We start from the raw sequence: 26,404 nt of genomic DNA, 5'->3' as shown, positions 1-26,404 counted from the left end.
ACTGACAAAGTGAACATGCAATAGACAGTGTTAGCTCACCACGAAAATAAATAGTTAATGATGACTCACGGTCTTCGACTACAGATTTGTTCCATATAAAAAAAAAAATCGGTAAAAAATGTTTCCACCACAACGCTGGGCTGTCCCCAAGAACGTATGTTTTGACAGTGATGGTAGCCCCTCGTCAGCTATGACAGGTTTTGCTATAGAATGTGTAAAGTCCTTAATTTGACATAAGAAAACGTAGTGTCGATATATAGTATTATATATGACATGGATTTTGACAATGAGAGTATTTGCATTACGCTAAGTATGATGGTATAACTATCACAGACATACCCTACACAGGAAGGGTGGACGAGTAAGGGTGGTTGTTGCGACTCGCCAAGCTGAGCATAACGCAGCCTCAAAATGTGTTGTAAACGAGAAGAGTCCAAACGTAATGTAGATTACAGATATCCGTGAAAATACGGGATTCAATCCACGATCATAGGATTCTATCACTCTAACGGGAGGCAACCCATGCACCGCATTTTATAATTGTGTTATGACTGTGAGGGTGTGTTTTCGAGCTACAAGAAATAAATAGCGATTTGTTGAACATGTTTCTGATGCCTTACAAGAGACAGGAATTGTAATGGTAAAGTTAGTATCATTAGTGAAGTCCGACAGGTATCCTCAACCATCGATACGAGATGTATAAACTCGATGTAAAACGCATTTTACATCACTACAGCTTATTTGCTGTGTCGCGCCAAGTACCTACACCGCTGAGTCACCAAACAAAGTGACTCGAAAAGTAGGGCAGGGTTCTGACCCCGATAGGGAGGAAACGACACCCTGCATCGGAGTGAAGCTTGGCTGGAGAGTCGCAACCAACTGTCAAAGGGCACAGTGCGGTGCTGGACTGTCACTTTCCCACGGTCGTCAACAACTTGTCCAGGAGCGATTGACACCCAACTGTTTTCATACAGTGAGTATACGACCCGTGCCGGTCTTGACAAACGACACTTGTGAAACATTTATAACAGAGAATGCACCAGTCACAGTTGTCATCCAGACTGACGTTTCAAAGCATTTGTTTGACAGGTTGATACCTTTGAGTCCCCATTGCCTTTGACTTGATCTGACTGACGTGACCCCATAGTGGCACTGGACTGCTGATGTCAGTTCAACATTGACTATTTATTTTTATCTCTCACGCCGGCACACACAAACAATCAATCTCTCTCTCTCTCTCTCTCTCTCTCTCTCTCTCTCTCTCTCTCTCTCTCTCTCTCTCTCTCTCTCTCTCTCTCTCTCTCTCTCTCTCTCTCTCTCTCTCTCTCTCTCTCTCTCTCTCTCTCTCTCTCTCCACACACAGACTCCATCCACCATGGACAACTTTCTCTAACATGGCAGAGTAGCTTCAGTCTGATAATATGATTTGCTGCATGACTGATGTTCTGAAGACAGCCTTGAGACTTCTTGATTTACACTTTCTGATTATTTTACATGAGACCCATGAGCTGATCTTTCAGGTGTTTCTCCTTCAGTCCAGGAAGACACTGGTCCACTTGGTGGTAATGGCGGAGACATCGGTGCTTTTGAGTGGGGATCTACTGAGTGGTGGACAAGAATATCGTGTACAACTGTCCCCCAATGGCCTGAACTGGCAACTGACCAATCAGAAGAAGGAACCTACAGGTAGCTGCTGTGTCGTAGATGCAGTGGACTGTTGACTTCATTTCAAATACTGGCTGTTCATTTAAACTGATGTCATAACGAGCTGTCAGTAAGAGGATACGGAGCACCTGCAGATTTATATCTTACATTATGTATATTATATGTAAGGCTTACGTAACAGCCATATAAGTGGCCTTTTACAGTCATCACGCAGCAGTTTGAAAGAGTAATTGTGTAATTTGCTAAATGACATTAGCGTCTCACTACAATGACCTGAATAGGTGGATGCTCATGTTGTCGATCACTTGATTGTCTGGTCCAGATTATTATTAACAGATAGCTGCCATATAGCTGTAATATTGCTGAATGCTGTGTTAAACAACAAACCAACCAGTCAACCAACAAACTATTGTTCTTCGACCTATGCACAAACTATTGATCTTTGTCCTATGCGCAAACTATTGATCTTCGTCCTATGCACAAACTATTGATCTTCGACCTATGCACAAACTATTGATCTTCGTCCTATGCACAAACTATTGATCTTCAACCTATGCACACATTTCCTTCTGCTGCTTACAAATGGGCAATCTAGGAAAAATTATAGTTGCCCACCATCCTATGCATTTAAAATGTGGTGACTAGGAGGCTGACAAGACTGCCAACAGACCACTGTCATGTACCTGCATCACCGAGTACAGCTTTTACCACATTACTGCCATATTTCCCCACAACCAAACATCCTTGCATATATTTCTCTCAGCCACTCTATCAGTTGTATATGTTGAAACAAAAATGTGAAGAATTCTCTGCTTTGAAACTGACTGACATTTTCTAAAACTGAGGCCCATTGTTACATATCACATATCACATATCACAGTGTTCGTTGATGTCTGGCATTTAATTGTGAAAATGCATAAAGAAGTATCATCCAGAGGATCATGATGATCTCAGCATTTGTATAACTGGTAGTCACACATAGTTCAATGTATTTGCAATATAGAGGTCAGCCTGCCATGGAGTGACGTCTACGGCCTGGTCACAGACGGCCAGGGGGAGACAACTCAGGTTAATGGAGAGGGCAAGAGCTTCACCATCCACTTTATATCCCACAGAAAGGATAAGAAGTGGAAAGCAACTGAGAAGAAGTTTGATGTGAAGGATGGTGATGTCAGTGAATGGGTTCGCCAGATACACGCCAAGTACAGACCAGGTGGGTTTTCTGCGAGTGGTGGAAGGGTATATTATCTCTGTGTATGTCATGTCTGTGTTTTATGGAAGACGAAATTGTGCTGATCGTAAATATTTTACTGTTTTATCTTGACCAGCTACCCCTAAGAGGCTGCTTGTGATAGTGAACCCAATCGGTGGGAAGGGTCAAGGTCGACAGGTCTATGAGAAGAAAGTAGCAAGGCTCTTCAAGATGGCAGGGATTGAAACTCATGTTTTCAGTTAGTGGCATGTTTTGTTTTAAATGAAAATAAGAATGTTCAGGTTTGTCTACTTAAAATTCAGGTTGTTCATCATAACAGAATTATGATGTCAATTTAAATATTGCAACGAGGTCGAATTTTGGAAGTGCATTATACTTTTTTATACAGTTAAACAGTGTAAAAGATATTTCCATGTAAAATAGCTGGATATTTGACTAATATACTCACAACAGGGTACCTGATTGGCCTGGGGAAAATTATTTAGTCAGGGGGTATCATAAGTAGGCAGTTTTCATGAATATGTTAAATATTAGCATGTTTATATCTGAGTGTAATATTGACAGATCTATGTGTTGAGTAGGTGGTTAGAATACAAATTCATTAGCTAGTCAGGACAGCAACCCGTGATGGTTATATATGGAAGTAATTGTGTGTATATTGAAGCACAGACAACAGAATTGGTTTCTCACCAGACAGAGCGAGCAAACATGTAACAGTTTTAGGATGAATGATTGGTTTTGAATGCAGTGATTGATTTTTTTCAGTAACAGAGAGAGCAAAGCACACTGAAGAAATTATCAACAACTTTGACTTCTCTAAAGTTGAAGGGTGAGACTTTGACTAATTTTCTCTGTGTTTCGTAAAGACAAATGAAATGTGTATTTCATAAAATACTAATTGAGATCTAGATTGTAGAGTTGCAAAGGGTATGCATGTAAAACTGGATTGTAACACTGTACACATTCAAAATCTTTATCTGTAACACTGGTGTCTGTTGACTTATTCAGGTTCAGTGTAACACTGGAGTCTATTGACCTCCTCAGGTTCAGTGTAACACTGGAGTCTACTGAGTTCCTCAGGTTCAGTGTAACACTGGAGTCTATTGACTTCCTCAGGTTCAGTGTAACACTGGAGTCTATTGACTTCCTCAGGTTCAGTGTAACACTGGTGTCTATTGACTTCCTCAGGTTCAGTGTAACACTGGAGTCTATTGACTTCCTCAGGTTCAGTGTAACACTGGAGTCTATTGACTTCCTCAGGTTCAGTGTAACACTGGTGTCTATTGACTTCCTCAGGTTCAGTGTAACACTGGAGTCTACTGACTTCCTCAGGTTCAGTGTAACACTGGAGTCTACTGACTTCCTCAGGTTCAGTGTAACACTGGAGTCTATTGACTTATTCAGGTTCAGTGTAACACTGGAGTCTACTGACTTCCTCAGGTTCAGTGTAACGCTGGAGTCTATTGACTTATTCAGGTTCAGTGTAACACTGGTGTCTATTGACTTCCTCAGGTTCAGTGTAACACTGGAGTCTATTGACTTCCTCAGGTTCAGTGTAACACTGGTGTCTATTGACTTATTCAGGTTCAGTGTAACACTGGAGTCTATTGACTTCCTCAGGTTCAGTGTAACACTGGAGTCTACTGAGTTCCTCATTTTCGGTGTAACACTGGAGTCTATTGACTTATTCAGGTTCAGTGTAACACTGGTGTCTATTGACTTCCTCAGGTTCAGTGTAACACTGGTGTCTATTGACTTCCTCAGGTTCAGTGTAACACTGGAGTCTACTGAGTTCCTCAGGTTCAGTGTAACACTGGAGTCTATTGACTTCCTCATTTTCAGTGTAACACTGGAGTCTACTGAGTTCCTCAGGTTCAGTGTAACACTGGAGTCTACTGACTTCCTCAGGTTCAGTGTAACACTGGAGTCTATTGACTTCCTCAGGTTCAGTGCAACACTGGAGTCTACTGAGTTCCTCATTTTCGGTGTAACACTGGAGTCTATTGACTTCCTCAGGTTCAGTGTAACACTGGAGTCTACTGACTTCCTCAGGTTCAGTGTAACACTGGAGTCTATTGACTTCCTCAGGTTCAGTGTAACGCTGGAGTCTATTGACTTATTCAGGTTCAGTGTAACACTGGTGTCTATTGACTTCCTCAGGTTCAGTGTACAACTGGTGTCTATTGACTTCCTCAGGTTCAGTGTAACACTGGAGTCTACTGAGTTCCTCAGGTTCAGTGTAACACTGGAGTCTATTGACTTCCTCATTTTCAGTGTAACACTGGAGTCTACTGAGTTCCTCAGGTTCAGTGTAACACTGGAGTCTACTGACTTCCTCAGGTTCAGTGTAACACTGGAGTCTATTGACTTCCTCAGGTTCAGTGCAACACTGGAGTCTACTGAGTTCCTCATTTTCGGTGTAACACTGGAGTCTATTGACTTCCTCAGGTTCAGTGTAACACTGGAGTCTACTGACTTCCTCAGGTTCAGTGTAACACTGGAGTCTATTGACTTCCTCAGGTTCAGTGTAACACTGGTGTCTATTGACTTATTCAGGTTCAGTGTAACACTGGTGTCTATTGACTTATTCAGGTTCAGTGTAACACTGGAGTCTATTGACTTCCTCAGGTTCAGTGTAACACTGGTGTCTATTGACTTATTCAGGTTCAGTGTAACACTGGTGTCTATTGACTTATTCAGGTTCAGTGTAACACTGGAGTCTATTGACTTCCTCAGGTTCAGTGTAACACTGGAGTCTATTGACTTCCTCAGGTTCAGTGTAACACTGGAGTCTACTGAGTTCCTCAGGTTCAGTGTAACACTGGAGTCTATTGACTTCCTCATTTTCAGTGTAACACTGGAGTCTACTGAGTTCCTCAGGTTCAGTGTAACACTGGAGTCTACTGAGTTCCTCATTTTCGGTGTAACACTGGAGTCTATTGACTTCCTCAGGTTCAGTGTAACACTGGAGTCTACTGAGTTCCTCAGGTTCAGTGTAACACTGGAGTCTACTGACTTCCTCAGGTTCAGTGTAACACTGGAGTCTATTGACTTCCTCAGGTTCAGTGCAACACTGGAGTCTACTGAGTTCCTCATTTTCGGTGTAACACTGGAGTCTATTGACTTCCTCAGGTTCAGTGTAACACTGGTGTCTATTGACTTATTCAGGTTCAGTGTAACACTGGTGTCTATTGACTTATTCAGGTTCAGTGTAACACTCGAGTCTATTGACTTCCTCAGGTTCAGTGTAACACTGGAGTCTACTGACTTCCTCATTTTCGGTGTAACACTGGAGTCTATTGACTTATTCAGGTTCGGTGTAACACTGGTGTCTATTGACTTCCTCAGGTTCAGTGTAACACTGGAGTCTACTGAGTTCCTCAGGTTCAGTGTAACACTGGTGTCTATTGACTTCCTCAGGTTCAGTGTAACACTGGAGTCTACTGACTTCCTCAGGTTCAGTGTAACACTGGAGTCTATTGACTTCCTCAGGTTCAGTGCAACACTGGAGTCTACTGAGTTCCTCATTTTCGGTGTAACACTGGAGTCTATTGACTTCCTCAGGTTCAGTGTAACACTGGAGTCTACTGAGTTCTTCATTTTCGGTGTAACACTGGAGTCTTTTGAATTCCTCAGGTTCAGTGCAACACAAGCTCAGACAGATCCTATATGGAGGATATGTGATTGTTTCGTCATGTTAGCAGTTTCTCTGCTTCCAGCGTGGTGACTGTCGGGGGAGATGGGATGTACCAGGAAGCACTGAACACACTTATCCAGCGGAACCAGAAAGAAGCTGGCATCGACATCAATAATCCAGAGTCTGTGCTCAAGCCACTTGATATCAAGTTTGGCTTAATTCCAGCAGGTGCTTACTGCTTATATTACACAGATACAAGCTTAGTTTATCAGAACTGTTTGGTACTATGTGAGAAGACTGTACATCCATGGTGCAGGAACATGGAATACATGTAGTGTCAATCAAAGCAGTTACCCTGACTCTTGTGATATGTTACAAAGTTATATGTATGCTGATACATTAGTACCACAAATGAAATGTTATTGCATGGAAAGACAAATGTTTCAAGGTGTTGTTTCTATCTAAAGTCTAAAGTACTGTGCACCTGGCATGAACAAATGAGCCACAACACAAGCAGGGCTCACAAGCAGAGTCAGTCATGAGTGTGTACCCCTTGATGCAGCCCTAGCATCTTCTCTTAATTGTGGCCCCATCAGAAGATCTTGAAGGCCAGGGTAGCACATAACTTAGTTCTAGTTACAATACTGTTGTGCAACACCAACAGTGTATGGCTAGACTGGAGACAATGACGTCACTGATCTATACTAGAATTCCCCATCAGACTGGCCATCTTGAATGGGTGCCTTAGAGTGTTCAGAGATGGACTGGTAGGGAATCATGCAGCATCAAGCGGCTTGCTGACTCAGCGTATGTTGGCAAAACTATCAGTCTAAACCTCATTCCTGTAGTGGCCACCCACCAGTGACCCTCAAGACAGACAGATTCAAACCTACCATGGAGTGGCACATCATTGTTTCACAAGAATTAATGGAGGTGTTTAAGACCTTATTGACTGGAAATGAGAAGTATCTGATTGTGTGGACGTTTTAGTGGACATTGCAGGCCATTTTTCTCGAATATGTCACACTTCTTGCAAATTTTTATGATATTCAAACAATAAATGCATGGTAGCATTTCTTTGATGCATTCTCTGGTTCAAATCCAACAGCTACAAATGAAAAAGTTCAGGGCCACAACTTATTTTTCTCTTTCCACATATCCTCACTGATTACATCAGGCAGTGTACCACAAATAGTTCTGTTGCTGTATTTACTTTCAGTAACAGGAACATGATATTCTGTAAAACATGTGTAAAATGTAGATCTTGTTGGTTCCAATTGTTACAAGAGTTACTGACACACATGACATTTACTGGAGAATTCGACAGTGTGTAATGGAGCAGTTAACAGGTACAGTGTGGTCACTGTATTTCACAAAAGAGAGGACTGTGGAGGCAGTGAATGTTTTCTGTTTTCTGTTTTCTGTTTTCTTCAGGCACTGGCAATGGAGTCTCTGCTATGGCAACAGGAGTTATAGACATCGAGACAGCAATACTACATGTTATCAGAGGTATTGTTTATCTGCATGGCATTTAACACTGTACAATATTCCAGCTGTCCTTAAATAATCAAACATTGACCAGATAATCCAGTGATGGACACCATGAGCCAGAGATGGATGACTGAATTCGAAAAAAGGAGCTCACATGATGATTAAGTCACAAAGAAACCATGTTGCAGTGTACAAAGCAATCTCACTGCAATAATGATTCTCACCCCCAACTTTTAACATTACATGAATGGTAGTCTAGCTCTGGTTGTTTTGTACAACAGCAGCCTGGGAGAGTGTGCAGATAGTGAGTAAGGTGGTTGGGTACACATGTTTTTAGCAGCGTGATACAACAATATGGTGTCAAGTACCAAACAGCAATTCTTAGCATCAAGTCTGAGGGTGCTGAGGAATCAACATTCCTAGCAGAAGGTCTCCCTGGTCAATGTTCTGTGATTAATGCAGGGAAGTCCTTGACCTTGCCTACCATGTGCAGAGTGAGTTGAGATGTGCCCAAAATGAACAGCTTGTACAGAATCGTGCTCCAAATGGTTTGGGGCAGTGGTGAAAAAAATACATGGACTGTTTTTGAGTTGGAAAATACCAAAATATTATATTTTATAAGGAAATTAAGTAGATTGCTTGATGTGCTTGGGAAATAAATGGTTTGAATACTCTTATTACTCCTTTCCAATCAGCCATGGTAGCACTACCTTATTCATAAGAAAGGCAAAATTTATGGACAGCAACTTCTTTGTTGTGAATAACATGATGTTTCTGAGTGTATGCTTGCTCCTTCACCTGATGAAGAAATCAAAGATTTGATTTCGCTTAACCTCATTGCCGCCCTGATTATATTGATATTTGATAATTTGTATTGCTTTCAGGTGAGACAGTAGGCTTTAATATATTTGGTGTCTACGAACCTGGCAAGTTGCTGTCCTACAGTGGTCTTCTGTTCGCTCATGGATTCTCTTCTGCCCTTATCAAGAAGACTGACGAGAAGAGATGGATGAAAACTTTCCGATATCCATGTAAGTGACTTGTCTGATATACAGCAGTAGCTTGATATCCATGTCTGATGCACACCACTAGTTGGATATCCATGTCTGATACACAGCAGTAGTTTGATACCCTTGTCTGATACACACCAGGAGTTTGATATCCATGTCTGATAAACACAAGTAGTTTGATATCCATGTCTGATACACAGCAGTAGTTTGATATCCATGTCTGATACACAGCAGTAGTTTGATATCCATGTCTGATACACAGCAGTAGTTTGATATCCATGTCTGATAAACAGCAGCAGTTTGATATCCATGTCTGATACACAGCAGTAGTTTGATACCCATGTCTGATACACAGCAGTAGTTTGATACCCATGTCTGATACACAGCAGTAATTAGATATCCATGTCTCAGACACAGCAGTAGTTTGGTATCCATGTCTGATACACAGCAGTAGTTTGATACCCATGTCTCAGACACACCAGTAGTTTGATATCCATGTCTCAGACACAACTTTAGTTAAATATCCGTGTCTGATACACAACAGTAGTTTGATATCCATGTCTGATACACACCAGTAGTTTGATATCCATGTCTGATACACAGCAGTAGTTTGATACCCATCTCTGATACACAGCAGTAGTTAGATATCCATGTCTGATACACAGCATTAGTTTGATATCCATGTCTGATACACACCAGTAGTTTGATATCCATCTCTGATACACACCAGTGGTTTGATACCCTTGTCTGATACACACAAGTAGTATGACATCCATGTCTGATACACGTCATTAGTTTGATACCCTTGTCTGATACACACAAGTAGTTTGATACCCTTCTCTGATACACACCAGTAGTTTGATATCCATGTCTGATACACACCAGTAGTTTGATATCCATGTGTGATACACAGCAGTAGTTTGATACCCATGTCTGATACACAGCAGTAGTTAGATATCCATGTCTGATACACAGCAGTAGTTTCATACCCTTGTCTGATACACACCAGGAGTTTGATATCCATGTCTGATAAACACAAGTAGTTTGATATCCATGTCTGATACACAGCAGTAGTTTGATATCCATGTCTGATACACAGCAGTAGTTTGGTATCCATGTCTGATACACAGCAGTAGTTTGATATCCATGTCTGATAAACAGCAGTAGTTTGATATCCATGTCTGATACACAGCAGTAGTTTGATACCCATGTCTGATACACACCAGTAGTTTGATACCCATGTCTGATACACAGCAGTAGTTAGATATCCATGTCTCAGACACAGCAGTAGTTTGATATCCATGTCTGATACACAGCAGTAGTTTGATACCCATGTCTCAGACACACCAGTAGTTTGATATCCATGTCTCAGACACAATTTTAGTTAGATATCCGTGTCTGATACACAACAGTAGTTTGATATCCATGTCTGATACACACCAGTAGTTTGATATCCATGTCTGATACACAGCAGTAGTTTCATACCCATGTCTGATACACAGCAGTAGTTAGATATCCATGTCTGATACACAGCATTAGTTTGATATCCATGTCTGATACACAACAGTAGTTTGATATCCATCTCTGATACACACCAGTGGTTTGATACCCTTGTCTGATACACACAAGTAGTATGACATCCATGTCTGATACACGTCATTAGTTTGATACCCTTGTCTGATACACAGCAGTAGTTTGATACCCTTCTCTGATACACACCAGTAGTTTGATATCCATGTCTGATACACACCAGTAGTTTGATATCCATGTGTGATACACAGCAGTAGTTTGATACCCATGTCTGATACACAGCAGTAGTTAGATATCCATGTCTGATACACAGCAGTAGTTTGATATCCATGTCTGATACACACCAGTAGTTTCATATCCATCTCTGATACACACAAGTAGTATGACATCCATGTCTCATACACGTCATTAGTTTGATACCCTTGTCTGATACACACCAGTAGTTTGATACCCTTGTCTGATACACACCAGTAGTTTGATACCCTTGTCTGATACACACCAGTATTTTGATATCCATGTGTGATACACACTAATAGTTTGACATGCATGTCTGATACACACCAGCTGTTTGATACCCATGTCTGATACACAGCAGTAGTTTGATATCCATGTGTGATACACAGCAGTAGTTTGATACCCATGTCTCAGACACACCAGTAGTTTGATACCCTTGTCTGATGCACACCACTAGTTTGATATCCATGTCTGATAAACACCAGTACTTTGATACCCATGTCTGATACACAGCTGTAGTTTGATATCCATGTCTGAGACACAGCATTAGTTTGATATCCATGTCTCAGACACAGCATTAGTTTGATATCCATGTCTGATACACACCAGTAGTTTGATACCCATATCTCATACACAACAGTAGTTTGATATCCATGTCTGATACACAGCAGTAGTTTGATATCCATGTCTCAGATACACCAGTAGTTTCTTATCCATGTCTCAGACACACCAGTAGTTTTATATCACGTCATTAGTTTGATACCCTTGTCTGATACACTTCAGTAGTTTGATGTCCATGTCTGATACACAGCAGTAGTTTGACATCCATGTCTGATACACACCAGCTGTTTGATACCCTTGTGTGATACACACCAGTAGTTTCAATCCCTTGTCAGATGCACACCAGTAGTTTGACATGCATGTCTGATACACAGCAGTAGTTTGATATCCATGTCTGATACACAGATACACAGCTGTAGTTTCCTATCCATGTCTGAGACACACCAGTAGTTTTATATCAATGTCTGATACGCAACAGTAGTTTGATATCCATGTCTCATACACAGCAGTAGTTTGATGTCCATGTCTGATGCACAGCTCTAGTTCAATATCCATGTCTCAGACACAGCAGTAGCTTGATATCCATGTCTGAAACACAGCATTAGTTTGATATCCATGTCTGATACACACCAGTAATTTGATATCCATGTGTGATACACAGCTGTAGTTTGATGTCCATGTCTGATACACAGCTGTAGTTCGATATCCATGTCTGATCCACAGCAGTAGTATGATATCCATGTCTGATACACACCAGTAGTTTGATATCCATGTCTGATGCACAGCTGTAGTTTGATATCCATGTCTGATAAACAGCAGTAGTTTGATATCCATGTCTCAGACACAGCTGTAGTTTGATATCCATGTCTGAAACACAGCATTAGTTTGATATCCATGTCTGATACACACCAGTAGTTTGATACCCATATCTCATACACAACAGTAGTTTGATATCCATGTCTGATACACAACAGTAGTTTGATACCCATGTCTTATACACAGCAGTAGTTAGATATCCATGTCTCAGACACACCAGTAGTTTTATATCAATGTCTGATACGCAACAGTAGTTTGATATCCATGTCTGAAACACAGCATTAGTTTGATATCCATGTCTGATACACACCAGTAGTTTGATACCCATATCTCATACACAACAGTAGTTTGATATCCATGTCTGATACACAACAGTAGTTTGATACCCATGTCTTATACACAGCAGTAGTTAGATATCCATGTCTCAGACACACCAGTAGTTTTATATCAATGTCTGATACACACCAGTAGTATGATATCCATGTCTGATACACACCAGTAGTTTGATATCCATGTCTGAGACACAGCTGTAGTTTGATACCTATGTCTGAGACACAGCTGTAGTTTGATATCATGTCTGATACACAGCTGTAGTTTGATATCCATGTCTGATACCAGTAGTTTGATATCCATGTCTGATACACAGCTGTAGTTTGATATCCATGTCTGATACACAACAGTAGTTTGATGTCCATGTCTCAGACACAGCTGTAGTTTGATATCCATGTCTGAAACACAGCATTAGTTTGATATCCATGTCTGATACACAGCTGTAGTTTGATACCTATGTCTGATACTCAGCTGTAGTTTGATACCCATATCTGATACACAGCAGTAGTTTGATATCCATGTATGAGACACAACGCTAGTTTGATATCCTTGTCTCAGACACAGCTGAAGTTCGATATCCACATCTTGAGGAAAACAGCCACTTAAAGATAACCATGAGCACTTGATACATCAGTAACCACAGAAATGGTTTTCATGGCACCAATCAACCATCTGAAAGTCATAGCAGTGGTCATTAGTACAACAACACCTCACAATAGCAGGTATGGGACCCACATGATACACTGACATACTGAAAACTTGGATCCATGCTTAGATATTTAACCAGATTTTACCACACATTGTTTTCTGCTGAATCAGTGATTTCATCCTTAGCAATGTGTGAATAGTATATATGTTACAGTGAATATGTCAAATCAGTGATTTTGTCAAATGTCAGGTATTTTATGAAATTCCTAATTCGCATGGTGGTTTCACAAAATCCCTGTAATTCCTATGGATGGCGGATGGCGCACATGTGAGTGAGTGAGTTTAGTTTTACATGACACTCAGCAATAATCCAGCTATGTGACGGCACTCTGTAAATAATCAATAATTACGTAGATTGACGCTGTTGATCACTGTAATATCTGGTCCACACTGGATTATTTACAAATTGACACCATATACCTGGAATATTGCTAAGTGCAGTGTTAAACAACAAACAAACGACTCTTCTAGATACTCTACAAACCAGTTCATATGTGAACAAAGGTAAATAAATCCCTGCAGCACGCCTGGACAGTCACCCTTTCAATGTGAGTCAGTGAGCTTGGTTTTATGCCACATTCAGCGATATTCCATCTATATAGTGGCGGTCTGTAAATAATCAAGTCTGGACTAGACAACCCAGTGATCAACAGCATGAGCACACAACTGGGAACTGATGACATGTTGGTCAACCAAGTCAGCGTGTCTGACCACTGATCTGATCCCTTAGTCGCCTCTTATGACAAGCATATTTGCCTTTTATGGCAAGCATGGGTTGCTGAAGACCTGTTCTACCCGGAATCTTCATGGGTTGGCTGACAACAAGCGGAGGTTCATGACCAAAACTGGAAAAAAACATTGTTAAATAAATGGACTGTTGTTAACTTCATTATGTTGATTATCTTTGGTAACTGTATACCCATCAATATTTACAAGCAGTATCGTCAAAACTAACATCAAGAATGTGATGTAATTTGCTTCAGGAAATACAAACAAAAAATTGTTGTGAAATTTCAGGGATTTTGTTAAATGCCTAGGAATTCCAGGAATTTTGTGAAATCACTGAATGAACAGGAATTCTTTAAAAATTCCTGAAATGTTCAGTGACTGTACCATAACTGTAACATGTATACATGTACTGTTAGAGTGGCACAAGGATATCTAGGTTAGGTAGTCTTATTTTCCTGACAACTGAGTAGTAACCATGAAACTTCAAACTATAGTTTTCTGTTTTCCTCAAACAGATGAAAATATAATATCACACTTCTGTTTTGAAACATTTCTAGATGTGATTGTTACGCAATCATTCCGCAAGAAGCAAGTTTATAAACCGGAAATCCATTTACTGAAGAAGACAACTGGCAATGAGTCCCAAGAAATGTAAGTGATGTTTGTATAACAAAATTAAAATATCAAAGGTGCAGTGAGTGTACATCTCATGTCAGTGGACAGGTCATGTTGAGTAAATGAGTGATTTGTGGCAAACTTAATATCTCAAGTATATATCTAAGCTGGCTGCTACTATTCAAGTATAGACAGGGGAAATCAGTGTTAAAGTGCTTGACTGCTGTTCAACACCCCAGAGGAAGGGTGGCGTGCAGTCAGCCATGGTAGAGATCAGGACAGCACTCTGAGTCACCTCTTTGTGGAACACAGTTTCTGGTCTCCTGGTACAACAATGGATGCCAGTGTGTTTGGCCTCTTATCACAACATTTTGTGGAACATTTGGAAAAAGCCTGTGCAGTTTTTACCTCTTATTACACTAGTATGTATGTATAGCACAGTGCTTTTAGACCTGTTATGGCCTTATTATAATGTGTTGAATCCTCATGATATGTCCTGTGGCCTCACAGGCTCGGCAGGCACTTTGAATGTCTGTACAATGCCTGTAGTTCTATTGTGTCCAAAATTATTTGGCTCTATGTTTTCTTAAAAAAAACCCTCCACATCAGTTATGTCAATGATTTGTAGCTGTGAAAAGATAAAGGAGAAAGTGAAAGGAAAGAGACACACGAGACAGAGGCATGGGCTCTTTTTGGAATATTATTGTCTTTCGGACATGTGAAACCAAAGATGGCAGACACTGATGTTTGTGGAGCAAGCAATATAGAAGGCAATAATGTCTCAGTGCTGATTCCAAGATCTCACTGACATACATTTTGAAGAGAAAGAGACCAGAAATCAGAGGTGTGGAATGGATAATCTTACACCTATCCCAGAAATCAGGGAGGTGTTTCAAGTGTGTTTGGGTGATATCATACACTTGGAGACAATCTGACAGTGTGTGAACAGCTACTACCATTTTGTGGTAGATGTTCCTCCAGTCACTACAGTCCAGCCAAACCTGCTAAATATGGACTAAAACTGCTTTGGCCTGTCGATTCCAACCAGTGTTATCTCCTTTCATGTTTGCCCTATCTTGGAAAAGTAGGCAGAACTGTCCAAGTTCTGCACAGAAAGATTATATTTCAACTTTGTAGACCATGCTTTCAGTTAAATCGTAACATCACTGCAGATAACTTCTACACTGATCACATACTTTGACTGGAACTTGTTTCCAATGGTCTGACTCTGGTTGGCACTGTCTGACAGAACAAGCAGTTCCTCCCTGCAGTATTCAGCACCAAGAAAGCCCATGGAGTTCATGAGTCGGTCTTTGGATTTTAGACAAGTTACCAAGGTTACGAATGCAAGAAGTCAAAGAATGTAACCTTGCTCAGCACAATGCACAGGACAGCTGGCAGTGATGATTCACTCAAGAAGACGTCAGAGATAATGCTTCATTGCACTAAAACAAAAGGGGCAGTTGATACAATAGGTATTCCACATCTAGGAAGAGCAAGAGATGACCCATGATGATGTTCACACATATGCTGGATGTTTTGGGCATTGCACCAGATAGATCCTGGAGAGTTCCTCAGTGAAATGTATCATCTAGGAACCCAAGACTTGAAGCACTCACACATCCATGTGTCAAAATGAGAAAGGAAATGCCAATATTGCATCTGCCTCAAAACAATATGCAGGATACTCTGTCTGATGATCCTGCAGATGATTCGCTATGTGTGCAGAGAGCAGAGAGTTCAGGCAATTATCTTCATGACTAAGGACAGAGTTCAGTGTTTAACATCTGTGCAGCACATACAACATTCCATTCTGGGCTGATTAGAGCTTCTTATTTGCACTTGGAAAGTTGAAATGGTTGCATATAGAAACGTGTGATATACCAAGGCGTCAGGGGTCTGGGGAAGCTCTTGTACGCTGTACAATATAGTTGTATCATGAGGGTTAAGGCTTCTTACAGCAGTAAATCATAGTACTGTGCTTCGTGCCTTATGCTGTGCCATTGTGTAGTGTGTTATAGGCCTCTTGTTAAAATACTACATACCACAAAATGGTTTCCACACTCATAAAAAATCTTGATTGTACAATTGTGACTATATCATGAGCATTCAACTTGATTCATCAACATTCTGTGGTTGTATGTTTAAAGTGTCTTCTTGCAAAACTATGTTTTTCAAAATCTTATGTTGTATCACATGCCGTTTCAGGTGATGTATTGTCATATAGAGTGATACTGTGTGTTGCAAGTCTCATGCTCAGTCATTGCACTGTGTGTTACAGAGCTGAATCAGAAGGAGCTGCTGCCCCCCCGAAGGAGAAAGGTACTGTGTCCAGGGCTTCCTTTCACAAAGCACTAAGGTGATCATAAGTCACTAAGGTAACCTTAATGCAGTATAAAAAAGTGGGAGTTCAGGTTGCCTTAGGAAAGACTGTTTTGTGAAAGGACCCTCTTGTTGTCCTTTAGTAATGGTTGAATTTGTACCATTTAATGTAATCTTAAAGAAAGAATAAACTTTTTTGGGGTTACTGTTTTAACCATTACATATGAAAGACATATGGTCTCAGTCTTAAAAACATGTGGTGAATTGATACGGAATGATTACAAGTTGCCAAAAGGTCATATGCTTCACTCTAACCTGCCAATGAAACCACAGACAGGTTATGTTACTCTGTTGCCAAAGGACTGCAGTGAGCCAGAAGTGAAGTAATGTGAGGAAGGATTATCAGTTAGTTGTATATGAAGTGTGTAACATGCCCGTCATTTTGCTGATTTCTCAAAGTCAACAAGGACATGCCGAAATTTGCTATAATAAGACTCAATTCCAAATAAAACGTATGGCTCGTCCCTTATCTCGCTTCCAAGATAGAAAATGCTATTAAGAGTTCAAAAGTCAGAACTTGATATAGTAAATGATTGATGACCAAAAGAATTTTGCATGACACAACTTTTTAACATAACGATTTCTTCTTCTGAAGCAAGGTTGTAGTGGAAGTGACAATAACATTGTAAGGTTTATTATACTGACACACATCTCGCTTCCAAGAGTGAAAAGAGTGAAACTGTTATGTTGTAAGCTATGTCATGTAAAACCCTACTGTCCATCAAATACATGTTTTACATGGTGAAAATAAACCTAAAGAGCATTTATTCTCATTCTCCACCCTACCTCCACCTCCACCTCCATCTAGAGCACCTCCACCTCCATCTGCACTTCCTCCACCTCCATCTAGACCACCTCCACCCCCACCTCATTCTCCACCCTACCTCCAACTCCACCTCCATCTAGACCACCTCCACTCCCACCTCCTTCTGCACTTCCTCCACCTCCACCTTCACCTCCACCTATTCCTCCACCTCCACCTCCTGTGGTGTGAATTCTATGACAGGTGTATAGGTCACCTACATCTAGACCACCTCCACCTCCACCTACATCTAGACCACCTCCACCTCCATCTAGACCACCTCCACCTCCACCTACATCTAGACCACCTCCACCTCCACCTACATCTAGACCACCTCCACCTCCATCTAGACCACAGCCACCTCCACCTACATCTAGACCACCTCCACCTCCATCTAGACCACCTACACCTCCACCTACATCTAGACCACCTCCACCTACATCTAGACCACCTCCACCTCCATCTAGACCACAGCCACCTCCACCTACATCTAGACCACCTCCACCTCCATCTAGACCACCTACACCTCCACCTACATCTAGACCACCTCCACCTCCATCTAGACCACCTACACCTCCACCTCCATCTAGACCACCTCCACCTACATCTAGACCACCTCCACCTCCATCTAGACCACCTACACCTCCACCTACATCTAGACCACCTCCACCTCCATCTAGACCACCTACACCTCCACCTACATCTAGACCACCTCCACCTCCATCTAGACCACCTACACCTCCACCTCCATCTAGACCACCTCCACCTACATCTAGACCACCTCCACCTCCATCTAGACCACAGCCACCTCCACCTCCACCTCCACCTACATCTAGACCACCTCCATCTAGACCACCTACACCTCCACCTACATCTAGACCACCTCCACCTACATCTAGACCACCTACACCTCCACCTACATCTAGACCACCTCCACCTACATCTAGACCACCTACACCTCCACCTACATCTAGACCACCTCCACCTCCATCTAGACCACCTACACCTCCACCTCCATCTAGACCACCTCCACCTACATCTAGACCACCTCCACCTCCATCTAGACCACCTACATCTAGACCACCTCCACCTCCATCTAGACCACCTACACCTCCACCTACATCTAGACCACCTCCACCTCCATCTAGACCACCTACACCTCCACCTCCATCTAGACCACCTCCACCTCCACCTACATCTAGACCACCTCCACCTACATCTAGACCACAGCCACCTCCACCTCCACCTCCACCTACATCTAGACCACCTCCATCTAGACCACCTACACCTCCACCTACATCTAGACCACCTCCACCTACATCTAGACCACCTACACCTCCACCTACATCTAGACCACCTCCACCTACATCTAGACCACCTACACCTACATCTAGACCACCTACACCTCCACCTACATCTAGACCACCTCCACCTACATCTAGACCACCTCCACCTCCATCTAGACCACCTACACCTCCACCTACATCTAGACCACCTCCACCTACACCTACATCTAGACCACCTCCACCTCCATCTAGACCACCTACACCTCCACCTCCATCTAGACCACCTCCACCTCCACCTACATCTAGACCACCTCCACCTACATCTAGACCACCTCCACCTACATCTAGACCACAGCCACCTCCACCTACATCTAGACCACCTCCAACTCCATCTAGACCACCTACACCTCCACCTACATCTAGACCACCTCTACCTACATCTAGACCACAGCCACCTCCACCTACATCTAGACCACCTCCACCTACATCTAGACCACCTCCACCTACATCTAGACCACCTCCACCTACATCTAGACCACCTCCACCTACATCTAGACCACCTCCACCTACATCTAGACCACCTCCACCTACATCTAGACCACCTCCACCTACATCTAGACCACAGCCACCTCCACCTACATCTAGACCACCTCCAACTCCATCTAGACCACCTACACCTCCACCTACATCTAGACCACCTACACCTCCATCTAGACCACCTACACCTCCACCTACATCTAGACCACCTCCACCTCCATCTAGACCACCTCCACCTACATCTAGACCACAGCCACCTCCATCTCCACCTCCACCTACATCTAGACCACCTCCACCTACATCTAGACCACCTACACCTCCACCTCCATCTAGACCACCTCCACCTACATCTAGACCACAGCCACCTCAACCTCCACCTACACCTACACCTAGACCACCTCCACCTACATCTAGACTACCTCCACCTCCACCTACATCTAGACCACAGCCACCTCAACCTCCACCTCCACCTACATCTAGACCACCTCCACCTACATCTAGACCACCTCCACCTACATCTAGACTACCTCCACCTCCACCTACATCTAGACTACCTCCACCTCCACCTACATCTAGACCACAGCCACCTCCACCTCCACCTCCACCTACATCTAGACCACCTCCACCTACATCTAGACCACCTCCACCTACATCTAGACTACCTCCACCTCCACCTACATCTAGACTACCTCCACCTCCACCTACATCTAGACCACAGCCACCTCCACCTCCACCTCCACCTACATCTAGATCACCTCCACCTACATCTAGACCACCTACACCTACACCTACATCTAGACCACCTCCACCTCCATCTAGACCACCTACACCTACACCTATATCTAGACCACCTCCACCTCCATCTAGACCACCTCCACCTACACCTACATCTAGACCACCTCCACCTACATCTAGACTACCTCCACCTACATCTAGAAAACCTCCACCTACATCTAGACCACCTCCACCTCCATCTAGACCACCTACACCTACACCTATATCTAGACTACCTCCACCTACATCTAGACCACCTCCACCTACATCTAGACCACAGCCACCTCCACCTCCATCCAGACCACCTCCACCTCCACCTACATCTAGACCACCTCCACCTCCAAATCCTTCTCCACACCACTTCCACCTACATCTAGACCACCTCCACCTCCACCCCCACCTCCTTCTCCACCCTACCTCCACCTCCACCTACATCTAAACCACCTCCACCCCCACCTCCTTCTCCACCCTGCCTCCACCTCCACCTACATCTAAACCACCTCCACCCCTACCTCCTTCTCCACCCTACCTCCACTTCCACTTCCACCTCCACCTCCTTCTCCACCTACACCTACACCTACATCTAGACCACCTCCATCTCCATCTGCACTTCCTCCACCTCCACCTATACCTACATCTAGACCACCTCCACCTATACCTACATCTAGACCACCTCCACCTATACCTACATCTAGACCACCTCCACCTATACCTACATCTAGACCACCTCCACCTCCACCTACATCTAGACCACCTCCACCTATACCTACATCTAGACCACCTCCACCTATACCTACATCTAGACCACCTCCACCTATACCTACATCTAGACCACCTCCACCTCCACCTACATCTAGACCACCTCCACCTATACCTACATCTAGACCACCTCCACCTATACCTACATCTAGACCACCTCCACCGCCATCTGCACTTCCTCCACCTCCACCTCCACCTACATCTAGAGCACCTCCACCTCCACCCCACCTCCACCTCCACCTACATCTAGAGCACCTCCACCTCCACCCCACCTCCACCTCCACCTACATCTAGACCACCTCCACCTCCATCTGCACTTCCTCCACCTCCACCTCCTTCTCCACACCACTTCCACCTACATCTAGACCACCTCCACCCCCACCTCATTCTCCACCCTACCTCCACCTCCACTCCACCTCCATCTAGACCATCTCCACCTCCACCTCCAATTTCACCTCCACCTACTCCTCCACCTCCACCTCCTGTGGTGTGAATTCCATGACAGGTGTATAGGTCGTAGCAGTTTAAGGATCCCTCACAACCTGTTTTGCAGGGTGTAATAAATTGTGCATCCTTACACCTTTAATCCTTAAACCTTTCAATATTTCATCACTAAACTTGGCACATAGGTAGGTCCGGTGGTGTGGTGCCTTTTGGTAGGTTTGGAATTAAGAATTAAATATTTTTGGCATTTCCATGGCAGCAAGTTTGACTATTGACTTAAATTGGTTCTACTGCTCTTTCCTAGAGCAGAATTTAAAAACCATTCATAGTTTCTTCACCAAATTTAGTACATACTCAAATCTAATGGAGAACTGGTGACTTTTGGTAGTTTTGGAATTTGATTAAAGTATGTTTTGTGTTTCTGTGCCAAGAAGTATGGCTTCAACTGAAATTGCTGGTATTGCTCCTTTCTGGAGCAGAACTTTCAATACTCTCTGTCCACTTTGTTAAATACATGGCAAATCATTTGACATAATCATAACCTGTTGACATATTCATGAAGAGTATTTTGCCTTGATGACCTTGTCTCCTTGTTTGTCACTGCTTCAGAATGGCTGAGAATGGAGACCATAGAGCAGATGGACATGATGATGTTTATGTGCAACATCGATACTTCTCAGGACACTTTTGTGATGCAGCCTTCCTCGGACACTTTTACTGTTCTCCGGACCAAGCTGTGTGGAGGCTGGTCATATCTGAAGATCATGTTTGCACTGCAGCAACGATCAAGTAATGCTGTAAGAATACTTCACTATATGCAAGCCTGCCTTTAGCGTAATAGTGTTTGGAACTGATGTTCAATAACAGTAAAGCCCATACTGACTCGTAGCATCTAGGTACTGGCTGGTAGACCCACAGCATGTAAGCAATGTGTTGTAGGCCCACAGCATCTAGGTGCTGGCTTGTAGACCCACAGCATGTAAGCAATTTTGTTGTAGGCCCATGGTATCTAGGTACTGGCTGGTAGACCCACAGCATGTAAGCAATGTGTTGTAGGCCCACAGCATCTAGGTACTGGCTTGTAGACCCACAGCATGTAAGCAATTTTGTTGTAGGCCCATGGTATCTAGGTACTGGCTGGTAGACCCACAGCATGTAAGCAATGTGTTGTAGGCCCACAGCATCTAGGTGCTGGCTTGTAGACCCACAGCATGTAAGCAGTTTTGTTGTAGGCCCATGGTATCTAGGTACTGGCTGGTAGACCCACAGCATGTAAGCAATGTGTTGTAGGCCCACAGCATCTAGGTACTGGCTTGTAGACCCACAGCATGTAAGCAGTTTTGTTGTAGGCCCACGGTATCTAGGTGCTGGCTTGTAGACCCACAGCATGTAAGCAATTTTGTTGTAGGCCCACGGTATCTAGGTACTGGCTTGTAGACCCACAGCATGTAAGCAGTGTGTTGTAGGCCCATAGCATCTAGGTACTGGCTTGTAGACCCACAGCATGTAAGCAGTTTTGTTGTAGGCCCACGGCATCTAGGTACTGGCGTGTAGACCCACAGAATGTAAGTAGTGTGTTGTAGGCCTACAGCATGTAAGTAGTGTCTTGTAGGTCCACAGATCATGTTTGCACTGAAGCAACGATCAGCATGTAAGTAGTGTGTCGTAGGCCCACAGCATGTAAGTAGTGTGTCGTAGGCCCACAGCATGGAAGTAGTGTGTCATAGGCCCACAGCATGGAAGTAGTGTGTTGTAGGCCTACAGCATGTAAGTAGAGTGTTGTTGGCCCATGTTACGTCTCTGAGTGGCGTATCTACGTAATGAGTTGTAGGCCCACAGTATCTAGATACTGAGTTGTAGGCCCACAGTATCTACGTACTGAGTTGTAGGCCCACAGTATCTAGGTACTGAGTTGTAGGCCCACAGTATCTAGGTACTGAGTTGTAGGCCCACAGTATCTAGGTAATGAGTTAATGTAATGTTATTTTGAGCGACATTTCTGTGTAGCTACTGAGACCATTATCAAGCAAGTGAAACATCGTTCATATAAATATGTATGTGCTGACTTGTAGGCCCACAGTATCTAGGTACTGAGCTCACAGTATGTTGGCACAGAATTATTCGTGCATAGTACATAGACAGAAGATAGACAGGCCCATAGTATGTAGGTAGTGGATCGTAGGCCCACAATATGTAGGTAGTGAATCGTAGGCCCACAATATGTAGGTAGTGGATCGTAGGCCCACAGTATGTAGGTAGTGAATCATAGGCCCATGTATGTAGGTAGTGGATTATAGGCCCACAGGTTGTAGTTAGTGAATCAAAGGCCCACAGTATGTAGGTAGTTGATCATAGGCCCACAGTATGTAGGTACTGAGTTGTAGGCCCAGATGTATGTTCAAACATATCATATTCAGTGAAACTACCCCTCAGTGTAATTATGTTCCTAAGCCACAAAAGGTACAGCTCACATGTCCATCTCATTATTTAAAATAAGGCTCATCCTAAGGTTTGTGACCACAACTGACACTATGATTGATGGCTGAACTAAATGATTCCCTAAATGCTTTCTGATGTGAATTATTAATGGTACTTTTGGTAGACACAGTATTTTATTTGATAAAAATGCAATAATATTTATTAACAAAACTCTAAATTGAACAACATTACATGTTTATTATTATTTCCTGAATCAGTGCATTTATTTAGTGTGTTTGTTTGCTAATTAAAATTTCAAATGAATTTATTGGCATTGTCATGGGGACATGACTGCTGTCAGTTCTTCCATTCAGCCACATGGATTTGAGGGGTGTTTGCGAGTGGCATGAGTTGAAGAATGTCTTGCTTGACATTCCAGCTGAATGTCCCACAGCTGGTCCTGCATCAGGATGTCACCGCATTGAAGGTCAAGTTCAGTGAGAACCCATCACTCTCTGAGGAGGAGAAGATGTATGGACAGCTGATCAACATCGATGGGGAGTTGTACAAGTCTGAGTGTGGGGAAGCTGAGATCCGGTCAGTGCAGCATCACATCAGTATCATCAGGGGCCCGTTTCACAAAACTCTCGTAGCCTAAGATCTCGTAAGTTTTCTCGTAGCCAATGTACCTCCTATACTGTAACACAGGAGCTACGGACGCTACGAGAAAAGTTACGAGATCTTAGGCTTACGAGAGTTTTGTGAAACGGGGCCCTGGAACGCTTCTTGTTACCGCTTCCTTTGTACAGTCACAAGACCACACATCACAATGATTAAATCACTATTTTTGCCACAAACATTAACATGCCTTTTGTAACTGGTCGTTATCTGCAAACATCACTGAAATTGTAATAACAAGGTAAATGAAGGTAAGAATCAACATAAATGTCCTCATGACAATGATATGATCATGGAAGCCATATTGAAAAATCCTAGTTTCACATGCTGATATATTTGTTATCAACTAGCACTGTCAACATGTATGTTCCATGATGAAGGCGAGCTGCAGTACATGGCATCATGAACTTGCATTACTGTTCCAGGTTGATATCGAGGTATGTGCCGATGTATGCGACCCCTGTTGAATTGTTGGCATCACCAGCAGGACGAGATCAAGGAGAGCCCCAACAAACTGTGTAGAGAGTGCTGTGAAAGTACTATGATCTACAGCAAACATGGTCAAAATATTGTGCTGCAAAAATTAACTCCTATGGCTAAATGTTTAACATATGAAATGATAAACATTGACTTTGACTTGATTCAAGACAGTATAGATGTCTTCCATCATTTAACAACATTGTTATGGAGTACAATAGACTGATGTACCAGGTGTGTTCTGTGTATCCAACAGAGAAGAAAGAACACCTAAAGTATTCCTATTACTATACTTAACATGGCCGGAAGGTGAAGTAGTAGTGCAGAAACCGCTCTAATACAAATATCTTCAATGCAAAATATACTGATAGATGTTACAATGGTTGCTTGAATGTATCATGTCCACCTGTGTTCTACAATGGGTCACAAGTGCACAGGTGCTCAGGTCGTACTACAACAACAAACTAGTCACCTAATGTAGCACAAGGTCTACCCTTTACAAGACCTCCTCAGGCCAAAGAATTGAAAACCTGGGTTTTAAGCCTTATGACCACTTGGCAGCTATACTGATTAATCAAGCACTATGTACCTTAAAACAGAATTGGGGATTGGAGTGAGTTTGAAATTCTATTGTTTAACAGTATCATTCATAATGAGAAACCACAAAAATGTCATTGTGAAAGCACCATTAAGGGGAGAATATTTTTATTATTTATTGAAAATGTATAAGTTATTTAAGTGGGTTGGGTTTGTTAGGGTGGGGTTCAGGAGCAGCATTCCTCAACATGTTTCATGAAACTTTACACACATCAGGAACATGCTCAATTGGTGCCTTTTGAACAAAGAAAACTGTCGTTTCATTTTCTATTCTGTAAGTTTGCATTAAGTGTAGATTTAGAGTTTTGTTTGTATTGTTCTAGGGTCAGACTAGTTTCGTTATTACTATATAATTGTTGCAGAGAGGTGATGGTTCAGGCAGGATAGTGTAGGTTTTATGGTTTGTCTGCTTCTAACCATCACTATGCGGAGTACTTATATATGCTACTCAACCTTTGCTAGGGACACTGAGATAATTCCTTTATCATTGCATATACCCTCTGTGTTTTTTATAATTTTATGTCACAAACCAATGCTGTTGTGTGTCAGATATACATTAGTTGTTTTAAATGTTGTGTGTGTTTTATTCATGGCAGTCGCAAGGCTAGCATCTCCAGTCTTTACTGTAACAGTAGAGTATGATGTGTACTTCTGTTCTTTTTGTATCACACTGTGCTTTCATAGAATAAGTAAATTAGTTTATGAACTGAA

At 42.6% G+C, this 26,404-nt stretch overlaps 1 protein-coding gene and 1 pseudogene across 1 annotated transcript; one reads left to right on the top strand and one right to left on the bottom strand.

Moving 5' to 3' along the window:
• Positions 1-735: 735 nt before the first annotated feature.
• On the top strand, positions 736-26,404 carry LOC137290407 (ceramide kinase-like). The gene is made up of 13 exons (XM_067821316.1): positions 736-973; positions 1,536-1,686; positions 2,669-2,878; positions 2,994-3,116; positions 3,644-3,707; positions 6,598-6,743; positions 7,950-8,024; positions 8,891-9,037; positions 14,482-14,575; positions 16,821-16,861; positions 22,133-22,320; positions 24,381-24,538; positions 25,045-26,404. Exons 2-13 carry the CDS (start codon positions 1,566-1,568, stop codon positions 25,139-25,141), a joined length of 1,464 nt encoding a protein of 487 aa, XP_067677417.1. The 5' UTR covers positions 736-973; positions 1,536-1,565; the 3' UTR covers positions 25,142-26,404.
• LOC137291123 (uncharacterized PE-PGRS family protein PE_PGRS54-like) lies at positions 17,768-21,501 on the bottom strand (annotated as a pseudogene).

The sequence above is a fragment of the Haliotis asinina genome, chromosome 7 (genome assembly GCF_037392515.1).
Source record: "Haliotis asinina isolate JCU_RB_2024 chromosome 7, JCU_Hal_asi_v2, whole genome shotgun sequence".
Classification (NCBI taxonomy): domain Eukaryota; kingdom Metazoa; phylum Mollusca; class Gastropoda; order Lepetellida; family Haliotidae; genus Haliotis; species Haliotis asinina.
The sequence above is the reverse complement of the archived record's forward strand: the minus strand, read 5'-3'. Positions and strand labels throughout refer to the sequence as shown.